Here is an 18,163-nt window from a genome sequence, read left to right as displayed (position 1 = left end):
ATGACCTAAGCCAATTCTTGTAGTCTCATTACAGATTTATTGGTTATAAAAGCAAACAAAATAGAAAATAAATAAGTCCATATTGTACCAAAGGGTGCGGTAGCGAGACACATTCCTTATTAAAGCTATTCACGGTTGACAGTTAAAATCCAGACCGGGACCAGCTCGTAGCAACACGTCTGCTGCTTGTTTTTCTGACTGCAGTGCAAGAGGGGTTCTTATTGATTTCACAGAGAGGCGAGAGGATTTTCTTCTTCTTTTTTTTTTTTTTTTGTAATAATAACTGACTTCAGGTCTTATTCCAGAAAGAGGTCAGAGTTCAGCCAGTGAGCAAACAGCTTCCACAGTGAGCAGGCCCAAATTTGCATAAGAAATAAAAGGGAACATAATGAACATAACAATGTTCTTTAAATTCACAAAAGCCCCCCGAAATAAAATAAAATCCAGAACAGTAACAAGCGCCAATGTTCAAATTAAAAAGAAATTATCTTTTTTTAAGTGTGCTTCTAAGTGTTCAGGGAAAGGAGTTTGATTGGTCTGGGTTTCATGTCCACTAAGAACACCACTTTTCAACAGTTGGTACAAAAACAAAGACAACCAGAGGAAACATGATTCATCATTATAAAAAAGCAGCCTGCGCAAATGTTACCAGCTGAACTAAAACAACCCAGTTAGTTACAACCAAAACAAGAGGCGCGGGTTCCACTTCCATGCAGCTCCACACAAAAGTTGCTAAATCGGCTGTGAGATGGGAAGGAACAAGTCTTACCTTGACATTATCAAATGGGCGTTGCTAAACATAGATCAGGCACTTTTCGGACCTCCCTTTTACAGAGATATGGTACAAGAGTCCACAGAGCTATTTACAATGTTTCACCTGATGGGGGTGGGGCTAGGGGATCCCACCGGGGACACGGGAGGGAAGGGACGGAAGTTCTCACCACAGTTTCAGGTGTTTTATATGCATGTCTCAGCTCTTTGCGTTTTGTGGGAACATCTTTATCTTGAGGACTTTAATTCGTCTTTCATCTAAAGTCCTCCATCCTCGCTCTCCTCCATTACGTCGACATCCCGCAAAAACCTCCCGGCGATGCCCGGTGACCTCAGCTCCACGTCTTCGGAGTAGGTGGGGCTGAAGTGGTAACCGTAGTTGATGTGTGCCAGCTGAGAAGGCTGTTGAGGGTAGTACTGAGGGGGATAACCACGATAATAGGGGTCCTGCTCCTCCTCCTCCTCACCCCCTCCTCGGTTGTTGTAGGCCTCTGCAGCAGGGTGGTGTGGCTGATTGTAGGGAGGACTGTAGGGCTGGTAGGCGCCATGAGGCAAAGCTTGAACTGGGGTGGTGGGAATATTTAGGATCAGTGAAGAGTGTTTCTGCATCAGCACAGCAAACACAAAGCCAGTACTACAGGAGAGCGTGGAGCGAGGTTAAGGCCAACACAAGAGTACGGTATAAAAGAAGCACAGTGGGAAAGTGAGGCATGCACAGATTCAGAAATAGCTTCACAGCAGGTTAAAATCATTTCAACCAGTCAACAATTCTTACTTCTTTGATGGTGAAATGACTTCTCTGCAGAAGCAGATTCAGGACCCGGGACAGAGTCCAAAAGATTGGGTTAATAAGGAAGTAGTTTAATGGAACTGAAGACGGCTCTAATCTCTGCCCCAGTATCGCCCAGATGTGATTATTTTTCCAGGAATGAAAATGATCACATTATATCAGGCGTAAAAACTGAGATTTTCTGTCCATCTTGCAGAAACTGAGATGCACTAATAGCTGGGATGTTCAGTAATGAAAGCAGCCAGTCAACATCAAAGCAATCCATCACTATTTAGCTGATTTGTCTGGCTTTTGAAAGATGAGATTAGCTTTTATGAGATCTGAGTTTAAAGCAGGGTGAAGCAAAGGCTGCGGCAGCAAAGCTTTGCATACACGAGTATCTGTCGACAGGTGGTCCTGTTGACGACGAGCGGGGGCTGTTTTTTGTGGAAAAGTGAGTCAAATTGCTCGTATTTTTCCTTCGACACGGGAAAATAACTAGTTTAATGAAGCAGTTCTTATCAAAATACTTTACTCACGGGTGCATGAAGTCTGAAAATCTGGTGTGGTTGTGTACAAACCTGCACCGAACGACGGCGTAACGATTTCTAAAATGAGAAAACCAGCTTGCTTTTAAACTGATGTGCCTTTAAAAAAACCCTAAAGAAAAAAAAATCTTAGAAATAGCTAAAAAAAACAAAACAAAAGGTCTCCAGAGAAGAAAAATGTGATAATCGCTGCTGCAGGGACTGCAGTTTCAAAAGTGTCAGGACTTATCCATCCCAGGAAATATGGCAGCCTTTAGGGAATAACAGGAGTTTCTTCAGTATTTAGTCTTTTCTTTTTAAAAGAGGACGCAGGAGGAGGTGAGCACAGGTGGAGGAGAGGAGCATGGTTCAAGAATGCTCCTCAGTAGTCATTCCTATAATCCTGTTGAACTTCAGAACGAGAGATGCAGGGAGGAGAGAAGCGGGAGGAGAGAGAAGGAAAAAAAGAACCAGAGAGAAGATGTTACTTCATATCAGAAAGAAAACCCAGTGAACCAAAAGAGTTAAACCTCATAAACGACACCGACTGTGCTTCCTCAGCTGCTTCGATGTGGCTTTTGAGGTGGAAAAAAATATCAGTGTTGTAATCTATGTTTCTTCTTAGGAGAAACAAAAAGCACAAACTGAGAAATTAGTTCAAATAAACACTGTGACATTTTTATAAAGTGTTTGGAGAATGTTTAGAAAATGTGTCAGATCTTTATTTTACCTTTCTGGATGTTAGAAAGTGCAAATAAAGATTTCTAACACGGAAAACAGATGACAAGGAAAACACGCCTTATGAGTCACCCTGACTGAGATCTTAGGAAGACATCTGTTGCAGTTAAATACAACACATTCAAAAATGTACATTCAGGCAAATTCAGAAAAAATAGCTCTAAAGGAATGAGACCTATGAAGCTTGTGCCAGTTTTTCTGATGCATCACCATTTATATCTACATAAAACATATTTTTCTTACAAGATCAATATAAACAAACAGTTTAAACTGATCTTGAGCATAACATATAGTGTGAAACACTTCACATTGCTCTGTCTAAAAGTAACAACATCCTGTCTTTCACCATCTTAAAGGGCCCATAAACCAATGTGCATTTTCTAAAGGCTATGCACCAGATTATTTTGGCAAACAGCACCCCAGTGAAGTGTGTATGTTTGAAGACAGCTGGACTGCCTTTTGTACCATCTTAATGTTTAGCTAAGCAGCTTTTGGTTTAGTTGTAGGCAAAAAAGTATTGGGCCACACCTCTTAATGACTTGCCAAAGGTGTAGGAAATCAAGCACCTAACCATGCAATCTTCCTTTACAAACATTCGTGAAAGCTTGGGTCGTTCTGAAGAGCTCACTGGATTTGAGCGTGGAACTGTGCTGCAGTAAGTTTCTTCCCATCAGCTTCAAGTGCGATTATTGCAAATTGCAAGGGTTTATCAATCATAGCAACTCAGCCACATAGTTACAGATCACGTAAAGTCACACAGTGAGGTCATCAAATGCCAGTGTGTAAAAGTCTCAGACGTTCTGCTGACTCAATATCTTTGGAGACTTTGAAAAACCTCCCTTTGAATTAACATCAGCACAGAAAGTGTGCACTGTGAGTTTACATGGCCGAGCAGCTCCTGTAGGCGTAACGTGAAGGTGGCCCGGTACTTTTATCCAAATAGTGTATTTTACAAGATTTTAACAACTTAGGAATGTGGGAAAAGGACTTTAATCACCCTTGTTTGGGATAAGATCAATTAGGCCAAACTAAAGTTAATAATTTACATATATCCTTTGATGTAATATTTTATACTTTTTCCATATATTTAGATTGGTAATGGCTGACATTTGATGGTTAAAAACCTCATATATCATCTTGAAGCCGTGACACTGATCCTTGTGTAATGCACTAACTGAGCCATGATATGTTAACTACACTATTCAGGTTGACAAATACAAATGTAGGAATAAATTCTACTTGTCACAAAGACACAGTTTGAGGCCGCATTTTATTTGCTTTAAAATTTAAAAAAAAAACTTATTTTAAGTGGTCAGGGAGGCTGTGTTTAATCTGTGCACATTTGGGACTAGCACTGAGGATTCTCGCAAGTCATAAAGTACAAAAAGACACCATTCAGACTGGAATCTATCACTATAAAATAAATCTGGTTTGATGGATGAAGTAATGTCTCATCTATCAGCTACTTTTAGACGATGATACATCATCAGGGCAACTTGTCAGAGTCTGTTAGACGTGTAACGTCCAAGCTGAGATGGCCCAAGACCCTATAAAGCCCTGCAATGGCCTCATCGGTATGAATATTCAATGTCGTCAAAGACGTGTGTGCAACTGCATATTTTATTTGATCTAAATACAGATGAATAGCTTTGGCCTTCTAACGTCTTAATCCATCGGTGTGGACATGAATGTATAAACTTCACAGTGGAACAGCCATAAAAGTCGGGTAGCTCTCAAATTCTCCGAACACTTTTACAAGAACAATAACTGTGCCAGAAACAGCTGTCACTGTGAAAACAATATTTGAGTGTTTTACACATATAAAAGATGCTTTATAAGGGCGTATAAAGACCAAACAGGCCTGGTTTTGTTTAAGCTGCTTAGAGCAGCAAGTTAGCAAACATAAAAATAAACCAAATTGCTCAGAATAAAAGTAATATCGCTCGAATACAGAAGGACAAATCAGGGCAAGTCTGGATAAACAGCAGTGAAGAATGTTTTGGTAAGGTCTGGATATTTCATGTTTTGACTCTGGTCACAAAAATATTCCAGTCAAGATGTTATTTCGATTCCTGGTGGCAGCTCCTCACCTACTGTGCACACTTTTTATGAATGTGCTTTTGTATTCATTTGTCTGCAGCACACGTTCTGCTCTGTTATGCCCCCCATATGAAGCTATTAAAAACACATAACTAAACCTAAAGAGAAATCAGTTGATCCTTTTGTGTGGATAAGACAACATTGTAGTTGGATTCTTGCTGATAATTTGAACCTAAAATCTAATGTGGAATTTTAGCTTTTCCATACTGGGGGAAAATTAGGGCAACTGCACCGATGCTTTTGTTTCCTGCACCTCTCTTTCTTTTTCATTGCCTTGATTTGATAAAGAGTTATTACAGAAAAGCAAAGCACACACAAATATGTGGATCACCTCGTTCTCTGTTTTTGTAATGCAGCTTTGTTCCAACCAGTCATTAAATATCTGAGAGTGGCATCTCAATGATGGGGACTGAATTTGCTGCTTTAAAACAGCTGACAGGTTACGACAGCTAATGATTACACTGAAAACAGGAATACTGAATGTAAATTGAGGTTCATCAAAGTGACATTTTTCATTTGTGCAATAACAATTATTTTGGGAATTATGAATTACTTTTTTACACCTCTTTAAAATAGCCTTAAAAACAAGTACAGCATAGTAACACTCCCTGTAGAAACCTGTATGTACTACTACTTCCACGTGGGAACCAGTATTGCCAATGTAACTGCAATCGTGAGTCATAATTTTAAGTTATACTTTGTTAATTGCATTCATCATATTTTCAAAGAAAATCAGCCTAACTGACAATTACTAAATATATCAGTTAAGCATTTTTGTATTTACGATTTTCACCAGAATTTAGCTGAAAAACAAATCATGAGTAACAAGATGTTGGATATTGGGATTACTTCCGCTCCTTTTGAAGTCTGCAGGAAAACGTCTTTCTGACATGACTTCTTTCCTGATGATTTTATAGGTTCTTTGCTGATGTTGAATAAAATGTGAAGTCTGCTTTGTAAATCTTGGTCATACTATGATTCAATATTGAGGATTATCTGTCAATCACACATCAGTAGCCAGTGAGTGTGCGGTCAGATCCATCCCTCCTCATCACGTCTGCTTTTTTGTAACTAAGAAATAAATGTGTGACATCACGGTAGCAACATGCATCTTTCATTCTGTTTATAACTGTGATACAACTGCAATCTCATGTTACCTTAGTAAGAACTCAACTACATATGTTTTGTGTGTCTGAAAAAACCAAAACATTTGGCCGATATGTTGGCTTTTTAAATTGACAAATATTGGTATCAGTCCTAAAAATCCAATATTGGTCAGGTTTTATGTACCTCTGCCAAATCCTACACCCTTTATTTAAAATGGTACCAATGCATGAAGTTGAATGATATTTACCTCCCACGTTGTATCCCAAACAGGAGTTTGCATCACAGTATCCAGGCTGACCAGCTGGTCCTGTGGTCCCTGGATTCCCGGGCCTCCCCGGTGTCCCTGGGTTACCAGGTCGACCAGGTGGGCCCTGGCTACCTGTCCGTCCTTCACCTGGCAAACCTTAAGATTAAGGAAAGTGTTCTGGTTAAAAAAACAACAAAAAGTCCCAAAATCCAAGTGTTTGTTTGACATTTAGTAAAACGATTCTCAGCAGATGATGCTGGGTGTGAAGGAATAAAGGGAAAACCACACAATTAACAATGGCAGCCTGTGTACAACCTGTCACTGTACCATCACCTCTTCAATGGCTTTTAAATCCTGTCTCCTCTATTAGCTGGAAAAACATGATCTGAAGGCAGCAAGTGTTTGTTTGTCACTTGTGGATAAGAAAGGTGATGGTGAATGTCATGAGGGCAGGAGCAGGAATAACACAGTTCTTCGCTCACGCTGAGCCAGAGGCATCTGTTTTCTGTTTTCACAGGAGAAACTGCCCCACCAGGACTCACTTCAGCAGTCAGCAGAAATATGAAATCAATATTTGGATGGGAGTTTCTTTTGCCAGGGGCTAAAATTATCATCCCACAAATATTTCAGAAAAGTACAATGGATGAGGACTGAGCCCCCCCGTCCCCACACCTCCCCTCAGCACCCTCATCTTAGAAGAGACTTCCTTTTTCAAAATCTGAAGTTTGGGCTTCCTTTTTTTTTAGTTATCTGATCACAGCAAAGTTTTGTCAGCTTGTTCTAGAAGTATTGATCGCAGTAAACAGAAAATCCCAGCACTGACATATTTTCATAACACGAGCCTCAAATTCCACAAAGCGTACCGGGAAATCAATACAGAGAATTATATTCATGGTCCAAAATGCCTGCTTGCTTTCCTCAGACAGCGATTCAACAGAGAGTAAAGTAAATCCAAAGCAGATTAAGTCTCTGTGCCATTTAATTCCATTGTTTCAATATTTGAAGCCGCTGTGGTTTATTCAGTGGAAACACAGTGAATATCTCCCATACGGTAGCTCCAGCTGAAAACACCAATAAGAAATGTTCAGGAGCAGAAAGATGCCAAATGATCAGATTTAGAAGCAGCTACAGCGCCTTGATGTGTAGCTTGGAGAACACTGGAGAGAGAGTGTTGAGTATTCCCGGGCTCGTCTCTTACCAGGAGATCCGGGTGGTCCTCGAGGCCCCTGAGTCCCAACCCCTGGAGTCCCCCTTTCTCCCTTCTCTCCTGGCAGACCTGGAAACCAACAAAGAGATGCACATTTAAACATAAATTCACATCTTACATCTGTCCTCTTGGGTGTCTGCACAGATTAAGGGTTTATAAGCTTTATATGCAGGAGGGAAGGCACAGGTGGAGTAAATGGTGAACCTGATGGTGAACCAACATGTTTCTCAAAGGGCAGGTAAACATCCTAATACTTTTTTACCGGTTTGCTGTAACATATTACAATTACAATTATATAATGGACAGGGACATAATGTTTGGACTCTCAGCTTTTATTTGAGGGTATCCACGTTCAAATTGGATGAAGGGTTTAGGAATTTCAGCTCCTTAACAAGTTCCAACCTCTTTGTAAAGGGACTAAAAGTAATTGACTCAAAGCCTCTTTCATGGGCAGGTGTGGGCAATTCCTTTGTTATGTCATCAGTTAGGCAGATGAAAGGCCTGGAGTTGATTGGAGGTGTGGTGCTTGCATTTGGAAGATTTTGCTGTGAACAGACAACATGCAGTCAAAGGAGGTCTCCATGCAGGTAAAAAAATGAGCTGCGAAAATAGAAAAAAAAACATCAGAGAAATTGCCACAATAGTACGAATGGCAAAATTTACAGTTTGGTACATCCCGAGAAGGAAAGAAAGTTCTGGTGAACTGAGCAAGCAAAGAGACCTAGACGTCCATGGAAGATAAGAGTGGTGGATGTTCGCAGAATCTTTTTCATGTTTAAGAGAAACCCCTTCACAACAGCCAACCAAGCGAACAACACTCTACAGGAGGTAGGAGTATCGATATCCAAGTCTACCATAAAGAGAAGACTGCATGAAAGTAAATACAGAGGGTTCACTGCAAGGTGTAAGTCACTCATAAATCTCAGCAAAAAAAAAGGGTAGATTGGACTTAAAAAAAAAAAAAAGCTGGCAGAGTTGTGGAAAAATATTGTTGTACAGATGAAACCAAGATCAGCCTCCACCAGAATGATGGAAAGAAAAAAGTATGTTGAAGGTGTGGAACAGCTCATGATCCAAAGCATACCACATCATCTGTACAACATGGCAGAGGCAGTGTGATGGCTTGAACGTGCACGGCTGCCAGTGGTACTTGGAAACCCGTGTTTACTGATAATGTGGCACAGGTGTTCAGATACATACTGTCTTAAGCCAGTTGAGTATGCATTTCACTTGCTGAAGACTAAACTTCGGACAGAAAGGCTCACAAACAAACAGCAACTGAAAGCCACTGTAGTAAAGGCCTGGCAGAGCATCGAGGAGGAAACCCGGCATCTGGTGATGTCCATGAGTTCAAGACTTCAGGCTGTTATTGCCAGCAAAGGGTTTTCACCCAAGTATTAGAAACAAACATTTTATTTACAGTTATTTAATTTGTCCAATTACTTCTGAGCCGCTGAAACGAAGGGATTGTGTTTAAAAAATGATTTAGCTCATCTCATTTTTATGCAATCTTTTTGTTCAGCCTGCTGAATCAAAGCTGAACATCTGAAAGACTTCAACTGCATCTGAGTTATTTAATTTATTATTAATATTATTATTTATTTGTCTGTTATATTTAAGATCCATATTTTTTATTTATTCCTGATTAAAAATGCCAAATAAAAACATTTTTATGAGTTTTTAATGCACTTTATCTGCATTTTAATTGTCTTCATGCCTTTTGGCAAATGAACCAGATTATTGATGTTCAAACAGGTTCATTTGTTTTTGAAGTCTAATGATGGCCAATCTCTTTGAGCCTTACTTACAATATCAAATACAAATTCAACAGTGAATTAATGTCATATATGTCTGCTCAATTTTTCATGAAATAACAAAGGAACGGGCCTCTCCAGGCCATGAATCCGCTCCTCACTCAGCTGTCCAATTACTTTAGATTGTCTAAAAATGAGGTACAGTGTATAAAAAAACATTCCAAATAATAATTCCCATCTTGGTTGTTTGGCTTAGAATCCACCACGGTGGAGCCAAAAATACAAAAATGAGTAGGTCTTACATTTACTGTCTCTATCAGTAGTTAAGCTTCTGAGTAATTGTCCAATACTTGCTCTTCCAACGTTGTATTATATGAATATTTTCATAGAAAATTTGCTAAATGAATTATGCCTCTGTGATCAGCCCAATAAAATGTATGATAAACCCAACGTCTGCTCTGCGCAGCTGTTCGAATGACCTAATGGAATATTTTTGTACACTCTAATATTAAAGAACCACATAAAACTAATGTGCAGATTTTCTGCCGTGCTGCTTTTACGACCGCCTTAATCAATCGCATCAATAAAAAGGAAGTAAGCACCACGAGGCTGGAAAACATTTGACATTACCTCAAATAAAAATGCGTTTTCTACTACGGTGGCTTCATTATGACTGTAACTTGATGATTGCAACTCCATTGTCTCACTGTCTGTCAATTTTACTGAAAATATTCTAATGTTGAGCCTGATTCTGGTAGCCCTGCGCTCACCATCTGTTCATAAGAAAGCCATACATCTTAGAATGGATGCTTACTCTGGTTTCAGTTCTATAAAACAGTAAATTAGTGTGTTTGTAGTAGACCAGTGGCTACAGATCATAAATGTCATTAGGGAGACTCAAAGACCTGAACCTTGACACTTCCTGACACAAGTTCAAGTGCTCTGAGCTTTCCAAAGCCTTCTCCGTGTGAGTGTGTGGGTGTGTGTGTGTGTGTGTGCGCAGGCTCATTCAGCATGTGGTTCTTCAGTGTGGGTTGCGTGTTTTCGTGATGAGAATGGAGCCTCATAAAGGCTGTTTCTCCTCTGAGGGCTCGTGGCAGGGGAATGACCTCATGGATATTAGAGTTACTGTCTTCTGGCCTGGACTGAACCTCACAGGAGCGCTGATGCTGACTGTGAGTTTGTCTGGAACCTACACAGACCACAAAATACAGCAAACAAGCAGGCGGGATTGAGAATTTCTTGCTTTTTTCCCCTCCCCGAATCCTTTCTTTTTCTCACTGATAATTAGTGACATGGAAAAACATGGAAGCTCAAGGTGTTGAGCTTTTGGGGGTTTAAAGCAACTTTTCAAAATTCAGCATTTGTAATGTATAATTCACAGAGATGACGGGTTTCTGTCTGGACACTGACAATGTACAGCTGAAATAATGAGCACAGCAGAACCAGACAGGTGGTACTCATAGTCAGAAAATTGGTACTTATTTTACTCAGAGTGCAACTCACACTAGGGGCTCTACTTTTCTCACTGCAGTTTTTATTTCATGTGTATCTCGCAGCTAATATTCCTATTATCTGTCTTAAAGACGTTAAATTACTTCAAAGGCTTGTGACTGTATTTTTCTTTATGTCTTGCTAAATATTACACACAAACACATGCCTAATAACTACTCAAGTTTCTGTCTTTTTGATGCTGTTAAATGTGGGATGTTGACTCCTCAGCCATAGCAGTGATAAGGGGAAAAAAATGACCGATGTGTGCCTGTTGACATGAGCTGTCTAATGTCAACAAACTCGGATTTTAACCATGAGCACAGCTTTATGTCTCACCCCTCTCGCCTGGTTGCCCGTTCTGGCCGTTAGTACCGGGAAAGCCTGGCCTCCCGGCTGGACCTTGCTCTCCCTGAGGACCAGGGGTGCCTCTCCTACCCGGCTCTCCTGGTGGTCCAGGCACTGTTCGGACTGACACCGCTGGCTGCATGGGGATCTGGTTCAGGAAGGAGTTGTAACGCGACAAGTGGCCTGAAATAGATGGTGGAGATTGAATGATTTGAAAACACCCAGATTTAACTTTTGACATTCATGTATGTTTTGTTATTTAAAAAAAATAATCAGAAGTAATGAAGCATGCTCGTGTTAATCTGTAAAAAATCGAGATTACTCACTCTGGATGAGCTGTTCACACACTTGACGTGCAATAGCTCGCACAGTCGCCTGGGACTGCACATCACCCTGGAAGAACAAACACAGAGCTCATAGGATCTGACTTTACACAACCACACAGACATAAACTGCCAGACCAGACGTTGATAAAGTGGTGGGCGGGTGTTTTTTTATGGGTGTTTAATGAGTGTACTCCACCTTTACTCCACACTGACACAAAACAGAAAGCCAGAACCATAGCAAGTACGTGAAAACGGGACGATTAAATATAAATCCAGATTTAATTACACTAATTATTTGGGCTAACTTTGTTGAGTGTGCTTCTATAGTTTGTATTTTAAAAATTAATCTTTTTTTTTTTTAAGCAGTTAACTTGTCATGAGGAGTACTACACAGGAGGTGTGAAAAACAACCCAGACTACATCTCAAAAAAGATGAAATTACAAAGCCAATAACAAAACGTTTGGGACGTTGTATTGCATGTAAAATGATTTGTGGCTCTCATAACCCATATATTATTCCCAATAAAAAATAGAAAAAATATCAAATGTTAAAAAGTATTCACTATTTTAGGAAAAATATTAGCAATTTGATAGCAGCAACAGCATGTTTAGCATCCCCTCTTCTTTTAACAACAGCCTATAAACATCTGGTAACTGAAGACACCAGCTGTTGGTCTTTTGGGAGAGAAATGTTGTCCCATTGTTGATTGACACGGGACTTTACCTGCTCAGAAAGATTTTTTTATCATGATCTTCTTTATCATATTTTTTTTCATATTGTCATTTTGTTTAAAAAGTGGCTGTCAGTAGTTACTTAAGAGGCACTGTGTCAGTTTTGCCGAGCAAAAATTTAGAGAGGAAAATGTTTAAAAGGTTTGTAGCTTGTAATTTACCACAAATGTCATCAAATTTCACAGAGAATAGAAGCATGTCTCATTTATATGGACGAGCAGGATTCATGTGTAATTGCCACTGGTAGATGGCTCAGGGCTATGAGCATGGTCCCATATTTCTAGTCTTCAAAAAACAAGTATTTTAATGAAACAGATCAGAACTCAGGAAGGGAAATCTCATTACAAACACACATAGAGCGTAACTTTCATGTAGTTTTTAAGCTAATATCAGAGCTTTTATGTACCAAATGCAGCATTCAACAGGACTCATAGAGATCTGAAATGTGTAGATTAATGTCTTTATCTTAGAGTATGTAATATTACTTTAATTAATACCTGCATCAATCGCAGTACTTGCGAATGATGGAAATCTGACAATATTTCTTTGTCTTTTCTCACATATCGTGCTGGTCAGCTGTTATTCTGATGCTCCACCTGTGCTGTCGGATTTACCCAGAGAACAGCTGTGCAAACATCCACCGCCGATGAGCAGGTCTGCTTGTTTTTGTACTACTGAAGTGTGTGCTGCTTTCGATAAAATGTGGATCATTATTGAAGTGAACTGGCTACCTTGCACTCGACTGAGTGCATCTTTGCTAATTTGTCCTGCTTACTAAATTTGCCCCCTAATGTCAGATTATCTGAACCCCTGTCTCTCTGACTATGAGCATCAGGTGTTTGTTTATATAAGAGCAAGAATACACATTAAAAATAACATTGCATTAAAAATGTATTGTTTAAGAGTTACACAATTCACTAGAGCTTTCCTACCATCACAACTGGGCCACCTCACCCAAATATACACTAAGAAAAAAAAATCCTCTCGCACGTTTTCTCCCAGCCTTTCATGTCACGTTGTACTGAAATTAACTGCAGCAGGGTACAAATGTCCCCAATAGTTGCTTAAAACGAAGCAGAAACAGGAATTACAGGTTCGATTCAAGCTGGCAAGTTGCGTGTCTCTCAAGCCCTCGGCGGTGACGGCCTCTTTCCCGTGTCAGCAGAAATACAGACCCTGCACTGCTGCAAATTTGGACCATGAACACTGATTTGATTTGGTGCGCCTTAAACGAGGCTGAGGGAGAGCAAGAGGAATAGAGTGAACGTTTGTGCAAAAAGACGAACAGGAAATGGTAACTGCGTGCTGCAGTACGCTGCGGTTTCTCCACAACATGGGCGGGAGGTATTAGTGAGTAATTGTTAGAAGTTTTACTTCAGCAAAAATAACTGTATTTCCACAGCAAAATAAAACCAGTAAAACAAGATTTGCTCTAAAGAGCTGCAAAACAGTGGAAAGACTTACTCTTTCTCCTTTATCGCCTTTGGTACCAGCAGGACCCTGGAACATAAAAGCACATGAGGAGAATAAACAGTCAACAGGGCTGAATGCTCACACACAGCCATCTCTTTTTCTGTCCCCATCTTATCAAGCCCCATCTCTTCATCTCTTTTCATCTCTGACATAACAGCTAGTACAACTAAATACATCTAAAATATGACAAAATGAGCCCAGAGTCTTTGTTTTCTTTCCATAACACTCATGAGCTCCAAAGTTAGAGTGCTCACAAACAGAGGGCATCATCTGTGTCTTGGATGGGCTTGCTTTCCTCCAATGTCAACACTGTAAAGCACAGAGATGCATATCTGAACACGGTACGCGCATACTCTGAAATACCTGCCAAGCTTGCATATCAGAGGCAAATAAAAGACAAAGATTTCCTGGCCGCGTGGACCGTGAGCTGATACAATAAATATAAGTTTGATGCTGCTGCAGCTTTTGAATAGAGTTTTGTTTATCTTGGGAAAACGTGTCCTTGACCACCAACTGACAGGCTGCGTTTGTGTGTGTGAGGGAGGCTGAGCTGAGAGGGATAGAGAAAATGCGTGCATGCTGGCCTGGGATATTATATGCATATTATACCACAGATGATAAAAAGGCTTTGCCAACATTTGACACAGTGGCTGAATTGGAGTGCAGGTCTGAACAATAAAAGTCTCTTCCTGGACCTCCGCTGCGTGCCTGTTTGGAGGTTCTGAATCTTCCTGGGCACATAAATGTCGACTATCTCATCAGGTGCCAAAGAGCACAAGAAAGACAGAAGTACAGCTCTGGTATAAATCAAATTTCTTTTATGACTCAATCAAAAGTGTCTTTCCATCATGTCTTGTATACAAAGAGTCTTTCCAAAGTGCAGAGTTGGTGTTTTTTCACTCAAAATATTTCCCATTTTATCTGAGAAGGAAAGTCCACTTGCGAAGACTTCAAATGTGGACTCATAAAACAGCCACTAGGTTTGTTCCTTTTTTTCCTTTTCATAACTGGCAAACGCCAGCTAGTCAACCCCTCAGGTGGTTGACTAGCTGGAAACCACATCCAGAAACTGTATCTGGTCTCAGTCCCACAAACTCAGGACGTTGGCGAGAGCTACGACGTGTTTCAACATCTACTGACAACCAGAATGAGATTTGGCAAATATGCAAGTCAATCAAGGAGTAAAGCATATTTAGATTCTCACTCAGTCTTCTCCCTTCCAAAGACCTCCATGCATATGTTTTGTTCTAAGTCTCTATTAAAAAGCTTCATAAATCCCTATATTTACAGATGGCACATAGCATTTCCAGATGCACCATGTCTTCCCTAACAGAACAGTTTGGGTTTCACATTAGATGCTCGAGGCAAGAATTTGTAGAAAGTGCAGAATGACCTTCTTCTCTGCATTTTTAAACTCTATGCTCACACACTTATCTAATTTGTCAGAGTAGTGGGATAGATGTACCAGGTTCTACCTCAGACAAACAGGTAGAGTACTCCAGGACTCACTTCTGAAGCAAAGTGGTAAATTTCCCTCCAGAATTAACTGTCTGCTATTTTAAACAACTTGTTTAAGAAGAAAAATATTCTCCTGCAGCACTGGTGAAAGGTTGCAGGGGGCAGAACAGACACTGAATCAGTAATTTCTGGTTGAGATAAAGTTTGAAACTCAAAGTTTAATAAAACGCCAGGAAGGGAAATGTTTTTCCATTCATTTAATAGATGCATGTTTGTACATTCATAAAGTGTTTGCGCCCCCCCCCCCTCCTTCTGTATCTCGTAGAATCGCCAGATGTGATCTCTCACTGTTTTTGGGTATATGTTGAGGAGAGAGGAAGTGATTTATAGCCCTACTGTCTGAGCCAAACTTGCTGCTGGCCTGCAAAGCTGACCCAAGACTAGATTAGCTGTCACAGGACTCCACAGTATCATCTGTTCCTGTTAGCATTACACAAAGCATGGATCCCCACACCATCTCCTCAGCATCCTCATCTAAAATTATGTTTCCTGCACAAATTCTTTTAAAGGGCTAAACAAGTCTGACTTACTGTACTTCGGATATTAAAGCTAAAATAAAAGTTTTGAGGCTTCTCAATTTGCGACCAGTAAATCATTAAGTTGACCTTAAGCACCTTGGTGGATGTAAGATGAATTCTTGTTAACATGTTAACATGACCCATATGCACACAGTACCAAAAACATGACCTCCTTGGCAGAGGTTGTGATGTTAGTTTGATTACCGTACTGCTCAAAAGCGGAGGAAAAGGGAAATATAAAGTGGAAGAGAACAAGACTTCCTCAAGGACTAATTACATCTGAATATGAGGAAAAAACAAAATGTGTATTTACACTTCCTAAACTTTGTGTAGGTAGGTTTATGTGAAGGTTGGTTAATATGGTTCTGGTCAGACAATAAGGTGTTTTCTTAGCATACACAGTGCATCATGTCATAATATTTCATTGCAAAGTCCTCAGATAAATGCAGTATCATACTAATCTTAACAACAACAAAAAAACAAAACCGAAAAACAAACAAACAAAAAAAACATTTTCACCCACAGGAACTCCTTGATCCCCTTGTGGCCCTGTTGGCCCACCTGGTCCTGGAGCTCCTGGTGCTCCTGGTGCTCCCTGAAAAAGGTGCAGATGGAGAACAAAGATGGCTGAAAGCTGAGGGATCAAGTGGATTTTTCACACAAAATCACAGTGGAACTAATAAGAAAACAGACTTACAACTGGTCCTGGGGGTCCTCGTTGCCCCTGTGGTCCAGTATTACCTGGCAGACCCTGCATGAGTGAAATACAGTACATTTATTAAAGTCGGCTGCACTCTTTTAATTCCTGTGGGCTTCTCTGGGAACCCAAACGCTGTTGCATCTGCAGCTTCTGCTGGTGGTAACTGCACACACCAAATCAAATCTACTTTCATTTTATACAAAACACAGTTTTATTATTTTTCACTCTCTTTTACTTTTACACACCGCTCTGCATTTAATCATAAGTTATTATTCATCCCTGACTCACTTCAACACTGCGTCTTTTGTCTATCCTCACCCCCTACCGCCAACCGGTCCTGATAGATGGCCCCGCCCCTCCCTGAGCCTGATTCTGCTGTTGGTTTCTTCCTGTGAAAAGGGAGTTTTTTCTTCCCACTGTTACCAAGTGCTCACTTATAGCTGCAGGATCTTTACCTTACAAAACCTTTAGGTGATTGTTATTGTGATTTTAAATGCACCTCTACCACTTCATGCATGATACATTTATGTACTATGCGGTGATTCTTTTTCAAAAGCACAGTTTTTATATCAGAAGCACACTGAAATTGTGTAGGCCAATTTTCTGAATGCCCGCATATAATAACATGATTTTAAATGACATGATGGTGGACTTGTTTTAGGTCAAAATATAGTTGTAATTCGAATTGAACAAATTCCCTGTTATTAATACACAGTTTGGACGCTGAACACGGCATCGTAGTGGTCTGGAGAACAGCTTAACCTGAGGTTAAGCTAATCCTTTCATTCCAGTTTGGATGTACTTTGTGGTTAAACACTGAGTCCCCTTCAGTCTTAACAGACTCAGATTAACCTTTGTGAGGGGAAGCCATCCATTAATAACAACAAAGCAACATAAACATGGAGAGTATGACACAAATGAAGACTCCCCAGTGGGGCTACATCCTACTGTCACCAAAGTTAAACTGTCATCCTTTCAAATAAATATAAGCAGTTTGTGACAGCACAACAAAATCTGCACTTATTGCACAACAAGATATGCCGGAGTTTCTCTGAAATAGCTGAGCTGCTATGAGACATCTGAAAACTCTTCAGCGAGAGTTACTCTGGTGTCACACAGTAAACACTCGTCAACCCACTAATGGGACTCTGGAGAGGGTCTCAGATCCTCCCAGTAGTCATGCCTGAAAATGTCGAATACATACTTTGAAATCCTTTCAGTCTGAGCAGAAGCGAATGAGGAGCAACAAGAATTCAAATCTTTGTGAAGCAAATCTGCTGAGGTCCTGGGCAGAAGTCCGCCAGCAGTCGCACTAAATACTCACCATTTAATCACACAAAATGTTTCATTAATGCAAGTATAGTAAGGATGTATCCATCCAGCACTAATATAATGTCTAATGTACACACAAACATTATCAGTTACAGCTATAGTGCAATCCTGATTTTTCCTTTTCTGTCTCTGAGGTTCAAATAAGAAATTCAGTCTCCGGCCTTTTCTCACAGAGGTCAGGCTCATGAAAATGTATCACTGCTGTTGCATTTCAGAATCAGAGCAGCTGCAGGTTTAAGGGCTATAGTCTGAGAAACTGTGGGGAGCCTAATCTAACTGCAGCATAATATCCATCAACAGTGCACAGGCTCTGTTTTTGTAACCTCTACTAAAAAGTCTTTGTATTAATTTTAAACTTTCTATGCAAAGTCCTGCGAGGACACAGACGGGTGAGAACTGTAGCGTCGCAGTGTTGGATAATTTATAAGTCACCAGTAGATCCCAAATAATAAATGTGCGAGCCAAAGTGATGGCCCTCACAAGAATTTCATCAGGGTTTCATGAG

General features: G+C 40.2%; 1 protein-coding gene across 6 annotated transcripts in view; it reads right to left on the bottom strand.

The window, feature by feature from the left end:
• Positions 1–17: 17 nt before the first annotated feature.
• col14a1a (collagen, type XIV, alpha 1a) overlaps positions 18–18,163 on the bottom strand; it is a 172,395-nt gene continuing 154,249 nt past the window's right edge. For 5 of the 6 annotated variants that reach the window (XM_026185062.1, XM_026185063.1, XM_026185064.1 and 2 more), the window contains 8 exons: positions 16,324–16,377; positions 16,150–16,221; positions 13,582–13,617; positions 11,386–11,452; positions 11,051–11,242; positions 7,458–7,535; positions 6,260–6,415; positions 18–1,334 (listed from right to left, as the gene is read on the bottom strand). In XM_026185062.1, coding sequence (XP_026040847.1) covers positions 1,030–1,334; positions 6,260–6,415; positions 7,458–7,535; positions 11,051–11,242; positions 11,386–11,452; positions 13,582–13,617; positions 16,150–16,221; positions 16,324–16,377 — 960 coding nt within the window. In that variant the 3' untranslated portion in view covers positions 18–1,029. Of the gene's footprint in view, positions 2,479–6,259; positions 6,416–7,457; positions 7,536–11,050; positions 11,243–11,385; positions 11,453–13,581; positions 13,618–16,149; positions 16,222–16,323; positions 16,378–18,163 lie in introns of all 6 variants that reach the window. The other variant, XM_026185068.1, reaches the window with a different exon arrangement.

The sequence above is a fragment of the Astatotilapia calliptera genome, chromosome 11 (assembly GCF_900246225.1).
Source record: "Astatotilapia calliptera chromosome 11, fAstCal1.2, whole genome shotgun sequence".
Classification (NCBI taxonomy): domain Eukaryota; kingdom Metazoa; phylum Chordata; class Actinopteri; order Cichliformes; family Cichlidae; genus Astatotilapia; species Astatotilapia calliptera.
This window is presented reverse-complemented; position numbering and strand designations above follow the sequence as displayed.